Source organism: Hemicordylus capensis, chromosome 2, assembly GCF_027244095.1.
Source record: "Hemicordylus capensis ecotype Gifberg chromosome 2, rHemCap1.1.pri, whole genome shotgun sequence".
Lineage (NCBI taxonomy): Eukaryota > Metazoa > Chordata > Lepidosauria > Squamata > Cordylidae > Hemicordylus > Hemicordylus capensis.
This window is the reverse complement of record NC_069658.1, coordinates 169,802,355-169,826,419: the sequence shown is the minus strand read 5'-3', so window position 1 is coordinate 169,826,419 and position 24,065 is coordinate 169,802,355. Positions and strand designations below refer to the sequence as shown.

Genomic DNA, 24,065 nt, shown 5'->3' with positions numbered 1-24,065 from the left:
CTCCCAGAAGAGCTTCGCCATGCTCCCTCCCTCAGTGTTTTTAAAAAACATCTCAAAACGCACCTTTTTAAGAAGGCTTTTTATTGTTTTGTTTTATCTGGTAGGTTCTTCCGCTTCTTTCGCTTTTTATAATTTTCAGTTTTAATTTGAACCTAATAATTGTGGTTTTTAATCTGACTTTTAAAAAATTAGTAAATTTTATTACTTTTATTGTATCTGTGTCTATCTTATTCTTGTGAGCCGCCCCAAGCAGTAGTGCACTGGAGGGGCGGGGTATAAATATTTTTAATAAATAATAAATAAATAAACTTAGTCTGGATGTCAGCCTCTGACATTAGGGAAAATCAGTGAGGGTATTCAGAACTAGTCCTCTGGCTATGCTGAACAGGGAATCAATACATTGGTGAAACATGTCAAGAGGTGGTGGTTAATGTAAAAACACTCTGAAAAGCCCCAATAGCACTTTGCCTACCTACACAGGACATGCTGCAACTACATTTTATTACAAAAACATCACCACAAATCAAGTCTGAAAAGCACAGAAGAGAAATGCAGAATACACTACGCCACCAGTCTGGAAACAGACCAGGTGCTCCATAAAAAGGTGCTCCATAAAAAGTGAGTGGATAAAGGATAGAAATTCCAGTGAAAATAGCTAGCATGGAAGCACCCTCAGTGAGTACACAAATATGTACGCTTGCAATCAAATCCTATGCATGTTTACTTTCCCAATGTGTTCAATTGGGCCAATTCCTAAGTAAGAGAGCATAGGGCAGCAACTTTAGTGTGTAAGTATGATTAGGGCTAAAGGCCAAACGTCCATCTAGTCCTGCATTCTGTTTCTACAGATTGCCAGCCAGATGTGCTTGAGAAGCTCACAAACTGAGAAAGTAACAGCCATTCACTATTGTTCATCCTATAGAATTGTGCAAGCGTTGGTGTGTGAGATCTAGGTTTCATCCTTTTGTCTTTCCCCCTTCTGCATATAATTCCATATTAAAGTCTGCACTCGTATCTCTTTCTCATTTTTCAACCCTGACTAGTATAAGCCATTCTGACAAAGTTTTCATTGCTATGACGCAAACAGTTTAAGCAGTCCTTGCTTTTTAGCCTAGAACAGGAAAAGTGGGAAGGCATCCCCGGCCAGCAGCTTTTTTTTTTTTTTGCTCCAATCCCATAGAGAATGTCAGTGTGTCTACCACTTCCTCCACACACCTCTCTTATCTCTGGGGTTCCAACGGAAAAGGGGGTTGTTGCCGTTGGGTGTTGTCAGCTAGACATGTCACAACCACAGGAATAATGAGTTCCAGATTAGTTAGCAAAACCACCTACTGAAAATATAGGGGGAGAAAACACTCAACCATGATGCTGAGATTTCACATGTGCTCTCATAAGTTAGCCGTTTCCCCAACAACTCACACAGGCGATTCAGCACTGCCTGTTCTGCAGGTGATCCTGAGCTTTAAAACGCCTCTTTTAGCATAAATACTGTGAAGGGAAAGTTTTGAGAAGCCATGGAGGATGGGTGGCGGGGTATGGAGTGAAATAACATGATATAATTTACCTCTTCACCCATAATACAGGCATTCCTGTGCCTGAGTAATCAGTATGACAGAGTGAAGGGTTCAAGTCTCGTCTTCTCTCTGACATGCTAGTTTCCAGTGCGTAGGGGATTATTATGTATTGATGAATACATTTTTTTACTGATGAACTGCATTCTACTCATAGTCACTTGAGCCCCCCACATTAAGGGTGGAGCGATACCAGCACCTTGAATCGCCTCTGGAAACAAAACAGCAGCCAGTAAAGATGAAACAACAAGGATGTGACATGACCACAATCTCTAGTGCCAATCGACAACCTAGCAGCTACATTCTGCATTGATTGAAGTTCCCAGTAGTCTCATTGTATCTCTAGGAAATAAATTAGGCCAAGAAAGAGAGGCTTGCCCATGCGAGCTTCCAAGTTAAGTAGGGATTTGAGCCCAGGTCTCCCTCAGCCAAATCTAACACATTGAGACCGTTCTCACGATCAAACATGAGGGCAGCTGGGCAGCTGGGGAAGAAGCCTAGCAAAGCTTATCTCTCCCACAGACAATTGTCTTATGGTGCTGGTGCCGTCCCCGACAGCACAGAGGCCAGGATGCGTCATCCCGGTCCCCGGATATCCCAGGGCAGGCGCGGAGCCAGCCAAGCGGCGGCCTCGGTCCAGCCCCACCCGGCGGCCTCTCTGCTGACGTCCGTGCGCCCCACCCCCACCCCAGTTATCAGGAGCCAGAGAGCACTTGCCGATCTTTTTCAGGCAGTGTTTGCTGCCTGGAAGCATCTATTCCCCTTTCTCTCCCTCAGAATAGATGCTTTCAGGCAGCAAGTGCTGCCTGAAATGAAAGGGAAGGGCTCACTCGGGCTCTTCGGAGCTTGAGGACACGCCCCCTTTGTGCAACATCTGTGACCGACCGAAGAGTCCGAGTGAGCCCTTCCATTTCATTTCAGGCAGCACTTGCTGAATGAAAGCATCTATTCTGAGAGAGAGAAAGGGGAATAGATGCTTTTAGGCAGCTCTCTGAGGGAGAGAAAGGGGAACAGACGCTTTCAGGCAGCAAACACTGCCTGAAAAAGATCAGCAAGTGCTCTCTGGCTCCCGGTAGCCCAGGAAGGGGCAGGGGCAGGGGCGTTCATTCAGGGCTCTTCCGGAGCCCGAGCCACGCCCCTCCAGGGGCTTCTTCAGCAGCTCCTACCATTGGTGGCCTGGGTTCTTTGAATCCTTTTGCATAATGGTGGCTACGCCCCTGTCCCAGGCATATCCCAGTGAGGATATGGTACACTGTGGAATCCCCCTGGCGAAGGCTAGGAGCCTGGTTCTGTGCCATTGCCAGCTTGGAGCAGCCAGTGCTCACACATGAGCAGTTAGTCCAAATTAATGGCGCACTAGCATCCTTAACCTCAGCTAAACAACAGGCTTCATAGGCAAGTTTGCTGCCATGCCGCCACTGGAATCTGCGTGGATCCCAGTGCTTCTCACAGGCTTGGTTGCCTTAGCCTGGTCTTGGTTGCTCGTGAGAACAGCCTCATTATCTGCTTTGCCATACTGGTTGTAATAAAAGCAGACACAAAACTAAAGAAAGCAAAGCTAAGCTAAGAGATTGTTATCACTAATTACTGCTATTGTAAATAATCATTATGCTTATATTGTATACATTTGAGCCTTGAATAGACTTGTTACACGTTAGGCCTCTTGAATGCAATAGCCTCTTGAATGCAATATAATGTAACAGCCCAAACCTTTACCACTTTCCCCCTCTTACTCATCTATCGGCTGAGTTTACACTTCATGCATCTGAAGTGGGCTCTAGCCCATGAAAAGTGTATGCCTCAATCAATATATTAGGCCTTAAGGTGCCACAAGACTCATTTTTGTGTTTGGTGTAGGAAATGGTAGTTGTGTACATTGTAAAAACTAGTCCAGTTTTAATAGCAGAAGTAGTTTTCAAGATATTCAGCACGCTGGGTGTGGCACCTTAGGTATGCTTTATACATCAAGGAGGGGGCGGATCCCTTGAGGCTTGACAGATCAGGGATGCTGCTTAACTCCTACCTCTTCGCAGGCGACATCCTTTCCGTATGGCTGTATAGCATTGGAGGGGTGGCGTTTGCTATCGGACACCTGACCTTAGGTCAGTGAAGAAGGGCGCTCCACACTTTAGAGCGGAGGAGCCGCCTGGAGCCAAGGTGCTATCGCCATGGTCATAGGCGATGGCGGCCACGACTGTGGCCTGCCTGCTAGGGGAGGAGGGCCAATCCCAGCCAATATACCTTGTAGGCACAAGAAAATTAAGCCTCAATAAAAGTGACCAATTACACCACAGTAATGTCTCCATGTCTCCTTGGGTCTGGGCGCAACAGTCCAGTTTTAATAGCAGAAGTAGTTTTCAAGACATTCAGCACACTGGGTTATGCTTTTAAGGAAACTGAAACAACTTACCTCATCATAGTATAGTCTTAAATCTGCTCTTTTTGATCTTAAGTCCCAGAGTACTACAGTTCCATTTTCATAGCCTATCAACAGCTGGGGGCGGGGGAGAAACCCAGACATAATCAGGTTCTCAGATCTAACATTTATTTCAAATATTTCTTTAACAAACTTTTAAATATGTAACATTATACTTTTAAATATGTTCTTTGACTTTTCACACCCGAGTTGAGTTTACATATTTCTTAAAAAGAAAATGAGTCAGTCAAGGCATTTATAAGCTGAAGTGTACTTACAAAGAAGAATACATGAACCAGACAGGGAACCAGACAGGGATGGGCAACTGTGGCTCTCCAGCTGTTGTTTAACTACAATTTCCATCACTCCCAGCCACAACTGATTGATTGATTGATTGAGTCTGGGGATGATGGGAGCTGTAGTTCAACAACAGTTGGTGAGCTATGGTTGCCTAACCCAGAATGAGAACCAAATACTGTTTCAGTCACAGGAATCAATGCAGTTGTCTCCATATATCGCCTGATCATTTTTTCCATTTTGTCATATAATAATAAATATGAAATATAAAGATATATACTTTTTAAATAAGTAAATATATGCAGGCCCAATGAATCCAAATGCTAGGCAAATGGCACAGACTTTGAGAAGGTGGATTATTGTCACCTTTGACAATAGCTAGCATCTCATATGATGAAACAATCTTGCCTAAATATGGGTACAAGTGCTATTGGTCTCAATCTGGGGAACATACCAAGATTTAGGCTCTTTATTCACTAAACTAATGAGTGATGATGCTAAAGCCCAAAAAACTGTGAGCCCATCACAAGTTGAGCTCAAGACTCCTCCAACATTTGAGCCCAGTTTGTAAGTCCGCTGTTGCCTGCCCTCTCCAGTGCCAGCCTTCTCTCCCCACCACCAATCCACCCTTTCACTGGTGGTGGGGAGGACCTGATGGGGGTGGCAGAGGCTTCATCTTTGACCTGAATGCCCATACAGAGCATCCATTATTGCCAAGAAGCACAGGAAATCAGCTTCTAATGCTTCCTGGTACAAACAATGTGCTGGAAGGCACTGGGAACTCCCAGATAGATCTTGCCCGATTTTGTAAGGCTAGTTCTGATTATGCTGTGGGGCCACTGCTAATATTGGTAAGTTCTCAGAGGATTCCGCCAAGTCGGAGAATGAAAGCAGGGCTCTGTACTCAGGCAGTGGATGAATTGAGTTCCTCCAGTTCTTCCATGGTGGGGAGTCTCCTGGGGTGGAAGTAACCTGGGGTCTGGATCATTGGTTCTCACTACCCTGTCTCATCCCCTGAACTCTCCAGGTGGAGAAGAGGGTGTTCCTGGATCTGGGTTCATGACAACCCTGTTAAATTGTGAATTGTATTTATAATTTAAAACTAAAATTTGTATTGGGGCATACGATAATATTGATTTATTATTAGGGAGCTAGTTCATTAAACACAAGAATATCAATTTATTAAAAAGATCAACTAACAGCCTAATTATCAAATACACATAATAAAATTCATTTGCTGTACTTGCTCATTATAATTCAAGAAAAGCTTCTATTTAAACAAAATTGAATTTTGTCTCAGAAGACTGAGGCTAATTGTGCTGTTTATACTATTTAATAATGTGTTGTATGCAGTGGCTGACATCCAGATCAATAATGCACTTGCCAAAAAACCATTTCATGTACACAGAGGAGTACGGCAATTTTTACCAATCTCCCCTTCGCTCTACAGTCCACTGTGCCTCCCAAAAATATGTCCTTGAAGGCCCCAAAGCCCTCAGGGACATAGTTTCAGGAGGCACAATGAGCTGCAGAGGGAAGGGGAGACTGGAAAACATTATTGTTTTGCATATGAAACAATTTTCAGCACATGCAACATTAATGTGGATGTTCAGAGGGGTGGGTTGTGGGGTGTTGTTTTTTTTTTTTAACAAAAGGCATTTTTTAATATTTGAGTTGCCCAATTAAATGATAGAATGAAAGGGCAAAGCGGCTAAAACAAAAATGCTGAGAATACTTAAGTTCCTCTTACTCACTTTCCCTTCATCTCTTGGGCTATCACTTAGATGCACAACGGGCCCAGGGTGAGTCTTTGTAGACCTGCAAATCAAAATTGGAATAAAAATGGAATAAAATAGATGTTTATCTTGAATGTCATGTAAGTTAGAATTAGTGGAAGGAAAAATAAATTAGAGAAATAGTCCCTAGTCCTGTAGGGTTCACTCAGATGTACTGGCTGACATCTTGACTCATGCTTTGAGGGGTTGAGTGGGTATGCAGGGAGCCCTCACACAATTCTCCCATCCCCCTGCGTGAATGCAGTTGCACAAAAGCCTTTAGACTTTGAAGTACTCCCTGCGCTCTAGAAAGTCTCTGCAAAATTGGAAATATGTCACTGAGGACATGTTTCCAAACTCGTCACTGAGGGACTGATGCTATTCATAAGTGGTCTGGAGTTAGGGGTGAACAATAATTAAACATATTGATGACATCAAATTATTCAAGATGGTAAAAAACAAATATTTAAAATGAAAAAAACCAAAAAGACTGTAAAATTGCTCTGAGATTCAATGAAAGTGAGTATTAAGTGACATGAAATGGGGCAAAATGTCCTAAATTCACACATACACTGATCTGCAGTGGCTCTGATTATCTAAGAACCATAGAGGTCATGGTGGATAGCTAAATGAATACTTCAGCACAATGCACTGTGGCAGTAAAAGAAGCATGCCTATAGAGGAATTCCATGAAAACAGGGACATAGAGGTGGAAAATTAAAAATTGTGTAGCCTGACCAAACTCAGTGTCCAGTGACACCAAACATAGTGTCAGTTTGTAGATAATATCTCAAGTTCAGCTAGAGAATATGATCCTGTTGCTCAACAAGAGAGCAGTACTTGCTCACTGGAGAGCAAGTGCAAAATGATTGATAATTTATGTACAGCATGTCTCTGGTAGATGAAAACTAGCAGATGGTGTGTGAGAAACATCCCCTGCGCCACACATCACAGGGCCTTAATGTAGAAGAAAGTTGCTCATTTATGTCAAGAGAAATGCCCAGTTTGGTTCAAGTCCAGTTCAGACTCAAACCAAACCGGGCAAAACAGTTTTGTGCACATCCCCAACTGGCTGTACTGGCAATCCAATACCCTCTCCAATGTAACATTTAGACCTGATTCTAAAGAGACAGTGGCCACATTAGCACATAACGTGGAACGGGAGTTTAAGGGGGCAGAGCTTGTTTTGCTTGTCTGAATGCTAGGGGTGTGCATGGTCCCTAGTCCCCCCCGGTCCGGCACGGGGGGACTGTAACTTTAAGCGGGGGGTGGTAGTACTTACCCCGCCCCCCGCCGCGCTTCCCCCTCCAGCGCTGTTCCTTCGAAGAATCTTCTTGGGGCGGCAGAGTTCCTCCCTGCCGCCCCTGCCCCCGTCGTCGTTCCTTAAAGTCCAAAAGAGACGAGTGCTAGCGGCGCGCACGCGCCGTGCGCAGCACGCGCGCTCATCTCTGACGCTGCCACGCGCCGTGACGTATGCGCCACTAGCACTCGTCTCTTTTGGACTTTAAGGAACAACGGGGCCAGGGGCGGCAGGGAGGAACTCTGCCACCCCTAGAAGATTCTTCAAAGGAACAGCGCCCGAGGGGGAAGTGCGGCGGGGGGGGGGAGAACTACCACCCTCCGCTTAAAGTTACAGGCCCCCACACATCCGGACCGCCGGACCAAAACCATGCACACTCCTACTGAATGCGTGCAACACCGGTTCTGCGAGGCGACCCACCTGGGTTTGGATTTTTAAACTCCAGTCTGAACCCTCAGGTTGTAGAGAGTCTCATAGCCCAGCCCAAGGTTTCACGCAGTCTGCATGTAGTTCAAATTCAGAACCGCAGGCTGTGTTCACTGTGACCACAGTTGAGGGAAGAAGCTCCTCTCTCCCTCCAGCCTTGACTGGCTGTGCAGGCTGTCCTTCATGCCAGCAGGAAGCCCACACAGCCAGTTCCCCCTCCTCTCTACAGTCTCACTGACTACAGAGAGAGTGCTCTCCATGACGTCCGCATTCAGACAGGTGAGTGGGGTGGGGAGTGGAACCATCGGACCTGTAGTTAGGGATGGGCCTGGACCGGTCCGGACCTTGGTGGTTCGGTTCGGGGGTGGGGGGGGTAGCTTTAAGAGCGGTGGGAGGGTTTACTTACCCCTCCCGCTGCTTTCCCGCTCTGGCGCCGTAATCTTCAGAGTAATTGGGGCAGCAGGATACCTCCCTGCCGCCCCTTCCCCACCGCTGCTCTGCAAACCTCCCAGGAGGTCAGAGACGTGAAGCGTGCACACGCAAAGCACTCCTGGGAGGTTTGCAGAGCAGCAGCGGGGAAGGGGCGGCAGGGAGGTATCCTGCTGCCCCAATTACTCTGAAGATTACTGCGCCAGAGCGGGAAAGCAGCGGGAGGGGTAAGTAAACCCTCCCGCCGCTCTTAAAGCTACCCCCCACCCCAGTGCCGGACAGCAGTGTGACGGTTCTGTGCACACCCCTACCTGTAGTTACGCATTACGTGTGAATGCAGCCAGTGAACTGCATTACATCATACATATTTCTTAAACAGTTGTAGTATATTCTGCATTATATCGTTGTCATACACTACCATCTGTACACAGTAGCTTGGAAGGTGCACACAGAATGCTGGGAAGTGTAGTCCTTCTCAGCACTTACCCCATATAAATCTGTGGGGAAGATGCTAGGAAGGTCTACACTTTCCAGTACTCCATGTGCAACTTCCAGGATGGAGGTATGCTTGTGGTCTGTTAGTCTTTAAGGCCCCACCCCCAAACTTCCATGCTGGGAAAAGCACAGCACTGCACCTATGAAATTTTTCCACTGTAAATCAGGGACCCACAAGTGGCGCAGCGGGGGAATGCTTGACTAACAAGCTGAAGGTTGCCGGTTTGAATCCCTGCTGGTACTATATCAGGCAGCAGTGATAAAGGAAGATGCTGAAAGTCATCATCTCATACTGTGTGGGAGGAGGCAAAGGTAAACCCCTCCTGTATTCTACCAAAGACAACCACAGGGCTCTGTGGGCACCAGGAGTCGAAATCGACTTCACGGCACACTTTACCTTTACTTTAAATCAGAGACCCACCCCCTGCCTCAAAGTCCAAGGGGTAGGAGAGGGAAGTTAGTGAGCTGGGAACTGTGGGACAAACCGCATTTTGTGAATAGTCCACAAATGGGCTAAATGTATCTGAGATTACCTCAGTGTTTTGCTTTATAAAATAGGTGTACTTAAAGTGGTCCACTCCATTGAAGACAATGGGACCTTTCTTATCGCAGAAGTTGAGGGCACTTTTCCTGTTAGCATTCTGACAGTGGGGGATGGGCAGGAGGACACTGAGGAAACAGCTGTGAGGGCTGAAGAAAGCACTCTCTGTCTGACAGTTTACGAATGGAGAGAGGATGGGGGGGGGAGGGATGCTGAAATCCTGAGCAGGTGTACTCAGAAGTAAGCCCTTGCGTACAGATAACAAATTGAGCCAAAATATCCTTTTTTCTTTTGACTTGTATGCATCTACATAGTTAACTATGTGTGTGCACAAGCGTCTGTGTTTTTGTGTGCATGCCCAACCATCTCTCTCTCTCTCTCTCTCTCTCTCTCTCTCTCTCTCTCTGCATACACATGTATCTCTGTGTGTCAGCATGTCCTGCCCTTTTCCTGAGAGCTCACGTTCCATAACTAATGGAATAGGAACTGCATTTTTTAAAAAAAACATTTTTATATCCCCCTGTTCCTCCAAGGAGCCCAGAGCGGTGTACTACATACTTGAGTTTCTCCTCACAACAACCCTGTGAAGTAGGTTAGACTGAGAGAGAAGTGACTGGCCCAGAGTCACCCAGCAAGTCTCATGGCTGAATGGGGATTTGAACTTGGGTCTCCCCGGTCCTAGTCCAGCACTCTAACCACTACACCACGCCACTAGTTAGCTTCTCCTGACAATGTCATAGTCCTAGCAAATGTGCATTCTGGCTTCATTGTCAAACTGGCCATGCTCTGAATAACTTTGCCAGCAATTGCTAGCCACAGGCGTAAAAGGGGCAGGGAAACCGTAAAACCTTTTGAATCACTGTTCAAAACTTTACCAAACCACTAAAATACACTCTTCCTAGACAAGCCTAAACAGAGTACATCAGTCATTTCCACCATATTTAAAAGACATATATGATACACCTGGGTAAAATCTGAGCAAAAAGGGGGTCAATTTGTCAATTTTCAGCACTTTTTAATGGCTATTTTTATTGTATCACTTTGAAATTAGGCACATTTGTAGACCTTGTCCAGTAGATCATGAATGCCAAGTTTCAAGTTATTAGCTCAACAGATGTCATCATTATAAGCAACAGAATTTTGAGGCTTATAATTGTACAGATACCAAACCTTGCATAAACAATCTTGCCACTTAAAGTAGCTGAATGTTCTACATTTTACACTGGAATATGCTGGGGCAGTGTTTCTCAACTATTTTAGAGTCATGGACCAGTACATTCTTCATGCGCCGTTTCCGGACCAGCAGTTAGTAAAGGGGTCACCCCCATCGCCGCCACCCCTTCCCCCAGTGATGTCATGTGCAAAGGGGGCAGGGCCCCAGGGTCCATGGAGCTCAGGCAAGCTTTCCAGAGCTCATTTCTAGGCAGGCAGCCCTTGCTGCTGGATAATGTTCATTTCCCTACCTCAAAATGAGCATTATCAAGCAGTGAGGGCTGCCTGGAAATAAGCTTCAGAGAACTCCCAGCAGCAGCCTCCGCCAGCTCAAAATTGGTTTTTGGGGGTGGTGATTTTTATTAGTGATGCCTCGCGGACTGGCATCGGTCTGCTGACCAGCAGTTGAAAAACACTGTGCTGGGGGAACACCTTTCTTTACAGGTGTAAAAATTCTGTTTTTGCAAGGTCAAAATATCTTTGTTAACAAGAAAGGAGAAATCTGATTTTTAAGAATTTCAGCACAATCCTAAACATGTTTCTCAGAAGTAGGTCCCTTGAAGTTCAATGGCACTTAACTGCATTGAGCATTGTAGCCATGTGTGTTTGTGTTAATTTGGACAGGACATGCAATTCTTCCTTGAGCAAAGTCTATCTGTATCACTTTGTACAGAAGGAGAAATGTCCTAATAAGAATTACACCTCTTAGAATTAGTGGTTATTTTATTTTGTTCTGTACTTATAACAATATAAATCATTTAATTATAGTCTGTTTCCATATGCTTTCAGAGGATTAAAATACCCACCAACACTTCAAAATGATTATACTCTGTCTCTGCAAAGAACAGACTTTCTTTGCAGAAATAAGACTGCAAGACAAATCATGGAGTAAGAATGCTGTCTGTCTGCACTGCATTGCCCAGCACATGAACACACATCCCCATTCAAACTGTGGTGTAACTACAGAAGTCTCACAGAAGTACCTTTTTAAAACTTAACTACCTCACTCTGGATCAGCGTGAGAATTATTTAAATAATGAGCAAGAGATAAATATAGTGACTGTTTCTAATTTTAAAAGACCCTAAAAAATCAACAACACAGAGACGATGAACAACTCAAAACTTACAGTTCTATTGCCTTGTTCCACATGATAACATATCCAGAAAGTACGAAGGACTCAATATTTACAATGTGAGTATTTCCCCTCTCTGTTCCAACATAGAGCCATTTGCTTTGGAACGGCAGATGACAGAAGGTGATCCTGTATTGGGAACAAATACAATAAAATCATAAAAATATAACAGCTGTCACTTCTTCAAGTTTACACATGCATACAAACTACTGGGTAATAGTTACTAAACTGGGACTTTGTCAGTAAGCACAGGAAAAACTGAAGCTGTGTCCAGATGTAATAGAAAACCATGGTTTGCAAACCATGTGTTCAGCTTTTGACTCATGCATGTCTTTCTCTCCTTCCAAACTCTTCAATCATGAGGAGAGGAAATGAGAAGCTTCCACTTCTAGTTTGTGGCAAGTCACAAGCCCCATCCAGATGTTATTGAAACATAAGCTGTACTCGTGTAGAGCCTCCGAAAACACGCTGGAAGTCCCTCCCTGGCACATCATTCATCTTCTCCCCCATGCTGCTCATTATGCTCTTGAATAATATCCGGAAACAGCAGCTAGTGCAAAATGCGGCAGCTAGGGTTTTATCTGGAGCTGCCCGGTGGGAGCACATCACAACCATTTTGAAAGAGCTGCACTGGCTACCAGTTTGTTTCTGGGTCCAATTCAAGGTGATGGGTTTGACCTTTAAAGTCCTTAACGGTTTGGGCCCAGGATACCTGAGGGACCACCTGCTCCCAAGGGTTACTGCCTGCTTGACGAGATCATCTGATGGGGCTCTGCTCCAGGTGCCGACAATGAGGGAGGCTCGGTTGTTGTGCACGCAGGACAGGGCCTTCTCTGTTGCTGCCCCCAGACTCCAGAATGCTCTCCCAGTGGCTATTCGCTCCTCGGTCTCCATCACAGCTTTTATAAAGAGTGTAGAATCTTGGCTTTTTGCCCAGGCATTTATTTGATTCTCTGCTGCTGCTCTTTGTACTCTGTATTGCTTTTATGCTTTCATTTTAAATTTTTAATCAGATTTGTTTAATATTTTTCACTTAATATTTTAATTGTGACTTGTTTACCATCTTGTTTTTAAATTTTGCTGTAAACCGCCTTGGGACTGTTTTAAAGAAAGGCGGTAGATAAATGTAACAATCAATCAATCAATCAATCAATCAATTCCAACAGAGTCTGTCTGAAGAGCTGAATGCTGTAATCATGATAGCAGGCACTTCCATGGTCAGGTGGTTAGCAGGGGCGGAGCCACCATTGAGCAGACAGGTTCAAAGAACCTGGCCGTGAGCCATGGAAGGGCCATGCAAACCCTCCGGAGTTCATTCCCAGCCCATGTTTGTTGATCTCCTCTAAATGAATTCAGCCAGCAAACACTGGCTGGGCATGAGCTCTGGAGGGCTCGCACGGGCCCTCCAGTTGCACTACAACTGAGTTGCTGAGTTGTGCACAATGCTGCAAAATGGATCAACAGATGGCAACCCTTGAACTTTATTTTTAACAGTAACCATATATACCAAGTTATTAAACCAAGTTATTAAACTAATATAAACCAAGGATTATTGAAAAGAAATATATAACTCCTAACCTAATGAAACCACTTTTACCAGATGATTATTCAGGCAGCCTTTTCCTCCTTCAGTTACTTCCAAGTCCAACTCTCTTCTAACTGACCAACTCTCTTCCAACTATCATTGGCCCAGCTGTATACCTCTAGTTGTCTCCTTTAACCTCCAACCAATCATATCTTTCATCAACTTCTGCTTCTGATGGAGTCCCCCAACTGCTTTAACTTAGTAAGTATGATGAATCTTTAATTCCTTTTTTTCTCCCATGCATTGCAGTTCTTTTCCTTAGACAATGCTTGTTTTTACAACTATGAATATATATTTAGAGCAAATAAAACACCATAGAATATACAATAACATCTGTTGATCCATTTTGCAACATTGTGCACAACTCAGCAACTGGTGAGGTAGCCAGTTTTACTTTGTGAAACTATGATCCACACCCAATTCTGTATCTGTCTCCCCGCATCCCTTCCGCCCCCAGAGCTGGGCAGGAATTTGCCGCATATGAAAATACATAATGGCACCCTACATTCCGTGCTCACTTGTCTCTAATTTTTCAGCAGTTCGTGCCACACATTCTTTTTGATGTTTTCATTAATCTGGACAAGGTCTTCTCTGAAGCTCAACAATGATGATGAGCTTCTGTGCCTCCATTAGGCTCCCTCCCACACAACCCATTTTCTGCACATTCTGACTTTGGTTACCAAGGCAATGAATTAGTTGTGCATAAACAGAGCCCTCAGAGAAGGACAAAGTTTCTTGCCTGGAAGATTCTCAAGGTTTGCCTCTTGTTTCACTCTACCTTTGACATTTCTGTAGGTTGCATAATACACAGGAAGATGTTTTTGGGGGGTGTCTCATCCATTAGTAGGCACGCTCCTATTGTACTGGGGTGGGGGCAGTAAATACACTTTTATTCAGCCAGACATTGTGAGTGTTTACTTGATGCAACCTTTTAGCTGCTGCTCATTATTGTTGCAATTGCTAATACAGTGCCATCAGATACATGGCACTTTATAGACTTGTATAGACAACAAAAGACAGGTCCCTACCCCCAGGAAGCTTAATGAACAATGGGGTAGGAAAATATTATTGTGGATAAATGTGCAAACGTGGTTACAGTTGAGAATGAATTAAGCAAATACATAAAATTGTTTCATTTTTATTGTGAAATATTTGTCTTAATTAAGTGCTTTGAGGCTGAAATATAAATTTGAATGTATTGGAATTTATGTTAACTATTTAAATATCAAATTCCTGTTACTGGTGTCTGCTTTTTGCTTTTATTTTTAGTACTATATGTGGATTGACTATTCTCAAGGACAATCATAAATCATTTTATTTGGCTTCTTGCCTGCCAGTGGGTGCCACCTTTCCAGGAATGCTCCAAGATTCAGTAATGTTTTTATACTTAAAAAAAAAAAAAAAAGATACTGCACCTTGGGAAGGCTGCTTTTAGTGTACTGGTATCTAGTGTATTTAGTGTATCTAGGATGCTTTTAGTGTACTGGAACCACTGGAAACCAATGCAGAAATTTAAAAAGAGATAAAGTTGTGCCATCAAGCCGGTGTCAACTCCTGGCAACCACACAGCCATGGGATTTTATTTGGTAGAATACAGGAGAGGTTTACCATTGCCATTTCCCAAGCAATATGAGATGATGCCTTTCAGCACCTTCCTATATCGCTGCTGCCTGATATAGGAGTTTCCCATATTCTGGGAAACACACCAGCGGGAATTCGAACCAACAGCCTCCTGCTCTCTAGCCAGGTTACTTAATGCCTCAGTATCCGCGGTTTTGGTATCTGCGGTAGTAGCGGAGAATGGAACCCCCAATGTCCACCTGTATACACATGCCCTTACTAACAGATACACACTACACTTTCAAAATATACTGAAAATGTGTGACTTTAGAAAAGTGAGTAATAGTGGAGATTTGTGTAACCAGTCCTTAGTGGGTTACAGTATAATTTTGGGCACCTGAACGACAATGCCATCAAAAATTGTAATTGCTAATTGGTGTTTCATAGAAAGGCACCCAGAAGAAATTCAAGTAAAATAAGAAAACACCATTGCCAACAAGACTTTTGCAGTGAGATCCTGACTAGTCAAAGTAGACTGATTGTCAAAAGCAGACTGATTCACTCAGTTTTTGTTTTTTTAGAAGCACTTAGTGGGTGAAGGAATCACTGCCTTCTCCTTTCTCTCCCTATGCAAATCTTGGAGTCAAACAAGACAATATACAGGTGTATACAGGTTACACATGTCAACAGTCTGACATCTTCTTTTTGTGGTTTAAAAGCAACATTGTAGGCTCCAACCAAAAGGAGCAGATAAGGGCTGTTTGAAGCTGACAAAGCAATACAGGACAGAACATTACAGGTAGAGCAGTGTTTCCCATCTGATGTGCTGCAGGCTGGTGTGTTGTGCTGATTTACCCCACAATGCATCAGGAAAGAGATGCTACCTTCCTGTGGCATGTAGAAGCAAGTCAGCTGCAAAAGCTGTTCAAACTCCTTAGACCAGAAGTGACCAGAAGTACCAGCATGCATGCACACATCAAACACAGCTGTTTGAAAACTCCTGGCTTTATGCATCGGGAACTTAAGCCTTGGGATAATTCACTGGGAACATGTTTTTATGCATTGGGAACAGGGCACTAGAAATGTGCAAAAACCTGTTTGGAGGTCCTTTTGCGGGCCTCCAAACAGGTTTGAAAGACTGGCAGTTGAGCCAGTTCAAAGGCCCGGGGTGGGGGGATAATTTTAAGGACTGGGCAGGGTGCACTCCCCCCCTCACCCGGCCACATTTCCCCCACTGGCGTTCTCTTTAAAAACAGTCCGGCGGGGCAGCAGCGTACCTCCCTGCCACCCAATTGCCTCCTCAGACCAGAAGTACCCAGCACGCATGCACACATCGAGCATGCATGTCATGTGAGCGAGCATGATGTGCGTGTGCATGTGTTCGACGTGTGTGCACATGCCGGGTACTTCCAGTCAATTCCAGTTCAAGGAGGCAACAGGGCAGCAGGGAGGTATGCTGCCACCCCGCCAGACTATTTTTTAAGAGAGTGCCAGCGGGGGAAACATGTGGGGGTGGCGTAAGTACACCCTCCCTGGTCCTTAAAGTCCCCACGCCTTCGAACCGGCAGATGCCGGTTCCATGCACACCAGTACAGGGTGCCTCCTTCCCACTGCATTACGGGGTGAATCAGTTCCAAATGCTGGGAGTTTAAACTTATGGTTTTGCAGCTGACTCACTTTTTTATACTCAGGGGAGGAGGTGCCCTCTTCTCCGGCACACAGTAGTGAGCCAGATGGAAAACAGAGCCTTTTACTACTACTACTACAATCTATTTCCCCTTTCAGTCAAAGAAAATGTGCGTGCATCTTCTAATTTAGTTGTCTAATTTAGCTGTTAGGTCTTTTTCAAGACCCAGGTAAGGTAAAGGTAAAGTGTGCCTTCAAGTTGCTGTCGACTCCTGGCACCCACAGAGCTCTGTGGTTGTCTTTTGGTTTACAGGAGGGGTTTACCATTGCCATCCTCCACGCAGTATGAGATGATGCCTTTCAGCATCTTCCTATATCTCTGATGCCCGATATAGGTGTTTTCTATAGTCTGGGAAACATACGGGTAGGGATTTGAACCCTATTAGGTACCACAGTACAAACTCAGAGGTCTATAGATTTTGGCTGGCCTTATTAGCCAAATCAAAATTTGTGGTTGCCAGGACATTGCTCGCTCCTGTACATTTACTCAGAAGTAATTTCCACTATGTTCAATGGGGTCTACTCCTGTGTAAATGTATATAGCAATCCTATCCACACTTACCTGGGAGTAAGTTCCATTTAATACAATGGAACATTTCCAAACATACTTAAACTTGTGCTGCTCTCCTTCCACAACTCCTAATCTGGAGTTGGCGGGCCACTGTGCAAAACAGGATGCTAGACTAGATGGGCCTTGGGCCTGATCCAGCAGGGCTGTTCTTATGTCCTTATGAGTTAGAGGAGAACAGAGATTGCCCCCACAGGCTCTGCCACAGAAGCACACAGCCAAGTCAATAAGCCCTGCCCCACCTGACACACACACTTACTAGTTCAGTCAGAAAGGGAAGGCTGAAGCTTCTTTAGGTCTGCTCTTGTCAGGCACTTAGAGTGCTAGATGAGCACAGAAGCAAGCCAAGAAGCTACTGCCCTCCATATCCAGCTCAGCAAAAGGAGGATGGAACTTGTTTTGGTATTTCACTTCTGGGGCGTACAGAGTCCTCAGAACTATAATGTCAAAATAAACTCCAGGCATCATCTGAACGCTGGGCCTTGGGAAGAAGTGGGATCTGGCACCCAGCCCTAAGGTTTCAAGGTAGACTTGGGCTCACTTGCCAGAGGTTGCCTGAGCTCTTGCCATGGCAACTGTGATGAAATTATAGAAACCTGTACAAACAGGGGCGTAGCAAGGTTGGAGTGGGCCCAGAGACAAGATTTTAAAATGCCCCCCCCACACACACTGAAGCTCAGCTCATGAAGTAAAGAAATCATAAATGAGGCTGAATAGTGGTAACAAATAACATAGTGGTGTGTGTGTGTGTGTGTGTGTGTGTGTGTGTGTGTGTGTGTGTGTGTGTATAAATAAAATAAAATAATCTCCTATGTGCCACAATAAAACATCATCCTAAATTATTTTTTTAAAGGTTTTGTCAATTCTGGACAATGCAAGTCATTTAATGGTACTAGAGAAAGACATGCTGTTCTGGTAGCTCCAGGTCTTAACACTCACATCAATTTTGGAAGATGAATATAACTGAAGGAAGCCCGGGCAGGTGCGCAGCTGGGGGAGTGAGTCATGTGACTTGCCTCTGGGGAAGCCCCGAGGCAGTGGACCCCCAGAAAACAGTCTCCCCTTGCCCTATTATAGTTACACCCCTGTGTACAAACTGTATAAGGAGGACTGCTCAGCCCCCCTTTTCTAATCTGCCATATGGTGACAAAGAGAAATGGAAGGAAGAAGGAGCAGGAGTCACTTCAAACTCTGTGTTTCAGTTCTGTACAATAACTGCTATAAGATTATTTTCATAAAGACAGTTCAGCAGGTTTTAAGAGATGCAAAATAAATGGGATTAATTAAAACTGGTTTTCATCATGCCTTACCGTTCTCGGTTAAATTTCAGAGAATGAAGAATTGCTGGCCGTTTCTGTCTTAGATTCCACAAATGGAGCATGTCATCTGAACTTGCACTGACCAAAGCACCCTATTGAAGTGACAGAAATCAAGCAAGCTGAAATGTTACGTTGAGGTTATAGACACTAATGAAAAATGGCTACCCTAACAGTTTTAAGAAATTTGCTTTGAACTACTGAGGCCCTGCTGTTTGTGACAATATTTCTGTCCACCCGAAAGATACTCAGTTTCTCTTTTTGCCAGTTTTGATGAAGTTATGTTTCTGTAACCACCCCCATCTCAGCCTCCCCACTGAGACCATCTTTTTAATTATTATTTAAATTCTGTTGATGCACACTTATAGTTGACCAATTCTGCAGTATTCCTCCCCACTTTCTGCCAAGACTTTCAGAGAACTTGGAATGCAAGAAACAATGATTGATATGGTTTCAAGTGTCTCCTGGTTCTCTGAGCATTGCTGCTGATGCTCAATTATTTTTCTTTTTCTCCCTCCTGAATGATTCCCTTTAATGGACTAGGCTGCAATCCAGTGCATGCTTCCCTAGGAGTAAGCCCCACTGATCATAAGTAGGAATTTACTTATGAGTAAACCTGCCTACATTGTGCTATACAGAACACCAATTTGTCCTTTTTAATTTGTTAAGATTAAATTGCCACTTTCGTACTTTTTTGATTACTGGGTGAAGGAAAGAATGAGCGATGTAGCACAAAATCTTCAGTACGGAAATGATTCTCTAGACTAAATAAATCACTAAAATGCTTATCACTTTTATTTCTTGATATAATGGGCTAAAAAAACCTGTATGGTAGACCCCTCTGAGGGCATTATACTTTCAGGCTGTAATTGAAGATTTATGTAAAGGTAGCCCTTAAATTTTGAGGTTTCTCCTCCTAAGTTTGTTATTTATTGTCAGAATTGTACAAAGGTTGTAGGCATGTTAGTTTCTTGGGAGGTCATGATGCTAAGCAAATTGTAGGCAAGTAGGTGTGGGCATTTCTGTGCATGCATACGTTAAAGTTTGAAGCCACCCCACCCCATAACTTCTTCATTTCTTTGCTGAATGGGATGAAATGTGTATTTGCAATAGAACCTTCCAATGCTATACTATGATACTCCCTCCATCAGAGACATATCTTCAGCAGTTTCCATACAGGCATACTTTAAACTTTTGAGGCTTGTCTTTGTGTCATCTGAGTTGCTGCAGTTGGGGCAGTTGGGATGAGAACAATGTTTTAAAATGCTTCTTTGTATTTTGTATGGTTATTTTATGCATATATTTTTTAACCTTTTTAGTTAGATCTCTGTTTTTATTTTTTAGCTTAATATTTTAATTGTGCAATTTTTATAGTCTTGTTTTTATTTTTCTATATAAACCGACTTGAAATTGTTTTAATGAAAGGCGGTATACAAATTGAACAATAGAAAGAAAGAAATTTCCATCTGAATTGATGAATAGTCCTACTTCTTTCCCCAAAACCCATGATTCTGCTTCCTTCCTTCTTGGAAGGAAGTCCCATGAAAAGCTGTGAGGCTTACATCTGAGTAAACATGAATAGAGCCATCAGGTGCAGAAGAGTGTGGCATGCCCTTGGAAGCCAGCCCCAACAGTCACAACTTATGCAGAAAACCATTCTGAGATAACACTGTAGTCCCCCTACAAGTTTGTTCGTTGCTTAAGATTTTCCCCTAGTGCTTTTAAGATAGAAAAAAGTGGTCTGAAAAGGAACAGTTGTTTCATGGGAGTAGGGCAACTTTCTTATAAGATAAGAATATAATTTGGATGCACCACAAAATCCCCCGTAATAAGCAGCCATTCACAATGAAATAAACCTCCATCTGGAAGTACCCATACACAAGGTGAGGGAAAGGCATTGATCTGTTTGTAGGTGGCTGGAAGTGTATGAGAGGAAGGATGTTGCTGTCCGTCAGAAGCCCTATTTGGACATGATCTAAAAGGACGGTGTACATGATTAGACCACTGCAAGAACGTCTGTAAGTCCCACCCCAGTCAGTTCCTCAATCCCCTCACCTCATGATTATGGTGGCATTTGTTTAAAGCGGGAAGTGCTGTAACTGAGATGGAGGGCTTCTGTGAGCAGCAGTGCTTGATGCTGATCATGCGATGGCAGGTTTCCATGATCAGCAGTGTGGCACTATCATGATTAGCAGCCTTGGGCAGGCTTCTAGGCTTAGCGGCCTGGGGTGATCCAGGCTGCTAATCATGGAAGCGCCTGCCATCACAGTTACAGGTTTTCCCTCTTCCGGCACTGATGTAACCATGAGTGGCACGTGAGTGGGCTGAGTGATGGGTCAGGGCAGGAGTTCCAAATCCGCTTTTGGCGGTGTAATCGTGTGCACCGTCTTTTTAGATAATGTCTGAAATTGCTGACAGACAGCATCCTTCCTTCTCTGACATATTCGGATTCACTCACAAACAAAACAACGCCTTTCCCTCAACTTCTGTATGGGTACTCAGACGAATACGGCCTGGGGGAGGTGCTGTTGCTCTATGTGTGCTTTGTTGGAGAAGAGAGAGAATTTTCATCCAGTGATGACATCTCTATATGTTCTGAGATCTCTGCATGCAATCCCTTAATTTGCAGTCTGGCTTGGCTCACTTCCTTGAGTAAATTCAATCATGTTCACTTTATTTACATTCTGTGATAATAATGGTCTATATTCCAGCATTACCAAAAGCCACTTTATTTATTTATTTATTTATTTTTCCATTTATATCCCGCTCTTCCTCCAAGGAGCCCAGAGCGGTGTACTACATACTTGAGTTTCTCTTTCACAACAACCCTGTGAAGTAGGTTAGGCTGAAAGCGAAGTGACTGGCCCAGAGTCACCCAGCTAGTACCATGGTTGAATGGGGATTTGAACTCGGGTCTCCCCGGTCCTAGTCCAGCACTCTAACCACTATACCGCGCTGTCTCCCTTTCACCTTTAGTCTCATACTTCTTGGCACAATATGGATATAATAATTGAGTACCCAATACATTTCTTGAACAACTGGACAAGCTATGAAGATAATAATAAAAATACAAATAAAAGGCTTACCTTGCAGAATTCATGTGAAGATTCTGATATAATATATGTGAAGTTAGAAGCCTTGACTAAAACCAAAGGTTTTTATTCTACATAATAATGTACCTTTGGCATGATCCAGTCAAAGTTAAGCATTTTGACAAGTCATTGAACTGGGTCTCACGATCCGTGAGACCCAGTTTGGGGCGGTGAGTGGGGAGGGAGCCCTGGGCAGCCGGATCGGCCGCCCACACAATTGCCGGCTCCGTGACGAAGCTGGCGGGGGCTGGGGGGAGCGGGGGCAGGGCATGCTGGCAAGACCCCCAGAGCCGGGAGGCGGCTTTTCACCTTCCCTCCGGGGGTCTCCTCACAAGTAGCTGCAGCGCATGAGTAGCTGCAGCCTCATGAGTACTCGGCTACTCACAATCAGAAAGCCTGGGTTTGCAGAGCGCTCGCTCTGCAAACCCGGGCTTTAGGGAGGGCTACTTGAGTGGGTTACCCGCTCGTAAACCACCGGGCTTGCCAGCAAAGTGGTTTACATGATCAACAAAAATGGTGGTTTACACAATCAAGAAAAATCGGGCTAGGCTCTCCTAGCCCTATTTTTGTTGATCGTGAGAATAGCCCCATTGATTTCAGTGAGAGTTAAGCAAATGCTTAAATCGAGCCAAATGAAAATCAGTAAGTCTTAAAATAACTTCACTTTGGCTAGGTCATGCCCCATAAGGGTTGTTGTTGTTTTTAACTATGTGGGAAGTGAAACAAATCATTTATTAGAGAATGCTTTAGAACTCCTACACTGAAAATAGTTATTAACATTCTGCAGTCAATTAAAGATGAAGTTAACTGGGGAAGAATTGAGAAAATTGCCCAATTTAAGAATTAAATAAAGGTGAAGTGTGCCATCAAGTCGGTGTCAACTCCTGGCAACCACAGAGCCCTGTGGTTTTTCTTTAGTAGAATATAGGGGGGATTTACCATTGCCATCCCCCACACAGTATGAGATGATGCCTTTCAGCATATCGCTACTGCCCAATATAGTGGGGATTCGAACCAGCAACCTCATGCTTACTAAGCAAGTCATTTCCCCACTGTGCCATTAGGTGGCTAAGAATTAAATACCTATAAATAAATATAGGTACACAGATATACATTGGTGGAGCAGTGATCCTGCTGCAAATCTCCACTCATCCCTTTTCTGTCAGATGCATAAACTTCCAAACTGAGCATCAAGCTCAGAAGCAACCAGCTATCCCTGCTTCCAACAGAAGGAAGCTGCATTTAGTGCTGATTGGCTGCTTCTTCTGACAATGTAAAAAATTTACTTTCCCCCCACTGCCCACAGCAGGGATGTAGCAGAGGCATATCTATAACTGGGTTGATATGTTCAAAGAAAATGAGATGCCCCGGCCCGCCCCCAGAAGAGGGGCTGCGAGGGCCCCTCCCCTGCCTGCCTCCCCCCACCCCTGTCCTGATTACCTGCTGCCACTTGCCAGTGCTGGCAAAGAGGCAGCATGCATGGGGCCAGAGCTGGGGCCAGTGGCAAGAGATCTGTATGCTGGCCTGCCCATCTTTGACAATGCTGGTAAAGCTGACAAGGGCTAATGACGTCACTGCCCGTTACCGAGCAATGATGTCATTAGCCCTTGCCAGCACCGAGTGAGCAGGCGAGCAGCTCCCTGGCCCTGATCCCATGCATGCTGGCTCTTTGCCAGCGCTGGGGAGGGAGATGAGCAAGCAAAGCATGCAGGTGGATGGATGGTGGCATTTGGGCTGTGGCACTGGGACTGGCAGCAGCAAGCAAGGCATGCAGGCAGGTGCCTGGTGGGGGCCACCAAGAAAATGATGTTTTTTTAAAACTAAAGCAATGAACAGGGGCAGTCACAGAATAAAACAAACAAAGAAGAGGGGAAAAGGGAAATCCCACCGTGACTACAAAACAAAAAAATGCTAATAATGATGACCAAACGCTGAAAATGTAAATAAATACTAGAAATATATATTCAAAAATAATAAGTCAGTAATACATGAGCCATAACATTAATGAACAATATACAAAATGCCTTCTCACAGTGCAGAATATATATACAAAAGCATGTGCAATAACCATCAAAAGTTAAGGAAGTAACTGAGCCAGGCAAAAAATGGACTGCAGGATGAAACAAGCAAAGTCAGTTATCAAAATCAAAATGGAAGTGGCAGATGACAAAAGCACTGCGTCAGACGTGGTCTCAGAAGAGGTGTGGACGTCCTCAATAGCGAGATACTCAATACCGTCCACACAAAAGTGAAGATGTAAAGTCACAAACGTACTGATAACAGAGAACCCGTCGTGGATGCTTCCATAAATAAGCTGACCTGGATCAGAGATAAAGCCCACTGCACGTCCTTGTGGAGTGAAACAAACTTCATGAATCAATGTGATTCATGAATCAAAGTCGAACGGCTCTTCCGGATATGTGCCGTTTCGCCCACAAAGCTTCATCAGCCTCCAAAACAACATTAGTACCGGTACCCCATTTCTTAAGCTTGACACAGTCTTACAGTCCTGTCCGGCATTTGGGCTGTGGCACTGGGACTGGCAGCAGCAAGCAAGGCATGCAGGCAGGTGGCTGGTGGGGGCCACCAAGAAAATGATGTTTTTTTAAAAACCGGCAGTGCCTATGGCACTGCAAAAAGAAAAAGAAAAAAAGGAAGAGGCA

General features: G+C 44.3%; 1 protein-coding gene across 4 annotated transcripts in view; it reads right to left on the bottom strand.

The window, feature by feature from the left end:
* The window catches only part of STXBP5L (syntaxin binding protein 5L), a 182,396-nt gene that overhangs the window by 107,365 nt on the left and 50,966 nt on the right, over positions 1-24,065 (bottom strand). For 2 of the 4 annotated variants that reach the window (XM_053302765.1, XM_053302766.1), the window contains exons 4-7: positions 18,305-18,405; positions 11,590-11,724; positions 6,039-6,102; positions 3,982-4,065 (exon numbers count right to left, since the gene is read on the bottom strand). In XM_053302765.1, coding sequence (XP_053158740.1) covers positions 3,982-4,065; positions 6,039-6,102; positions 11,590-11,724; positions 18,305-18,405 — 384 coding nt within the window. Of the gene's footprint in view, positions 1-3,981; positions 4,066-6,038; positions 6,103-11,589; positions 11,725-13,685; positions 13,803-18,304; positions 18,406-24,065 lie in introns of those variants that run through there. The other 2 variants (XM_053302768.1, XM_053302767.1) reach the window with 2 other exon arrangements.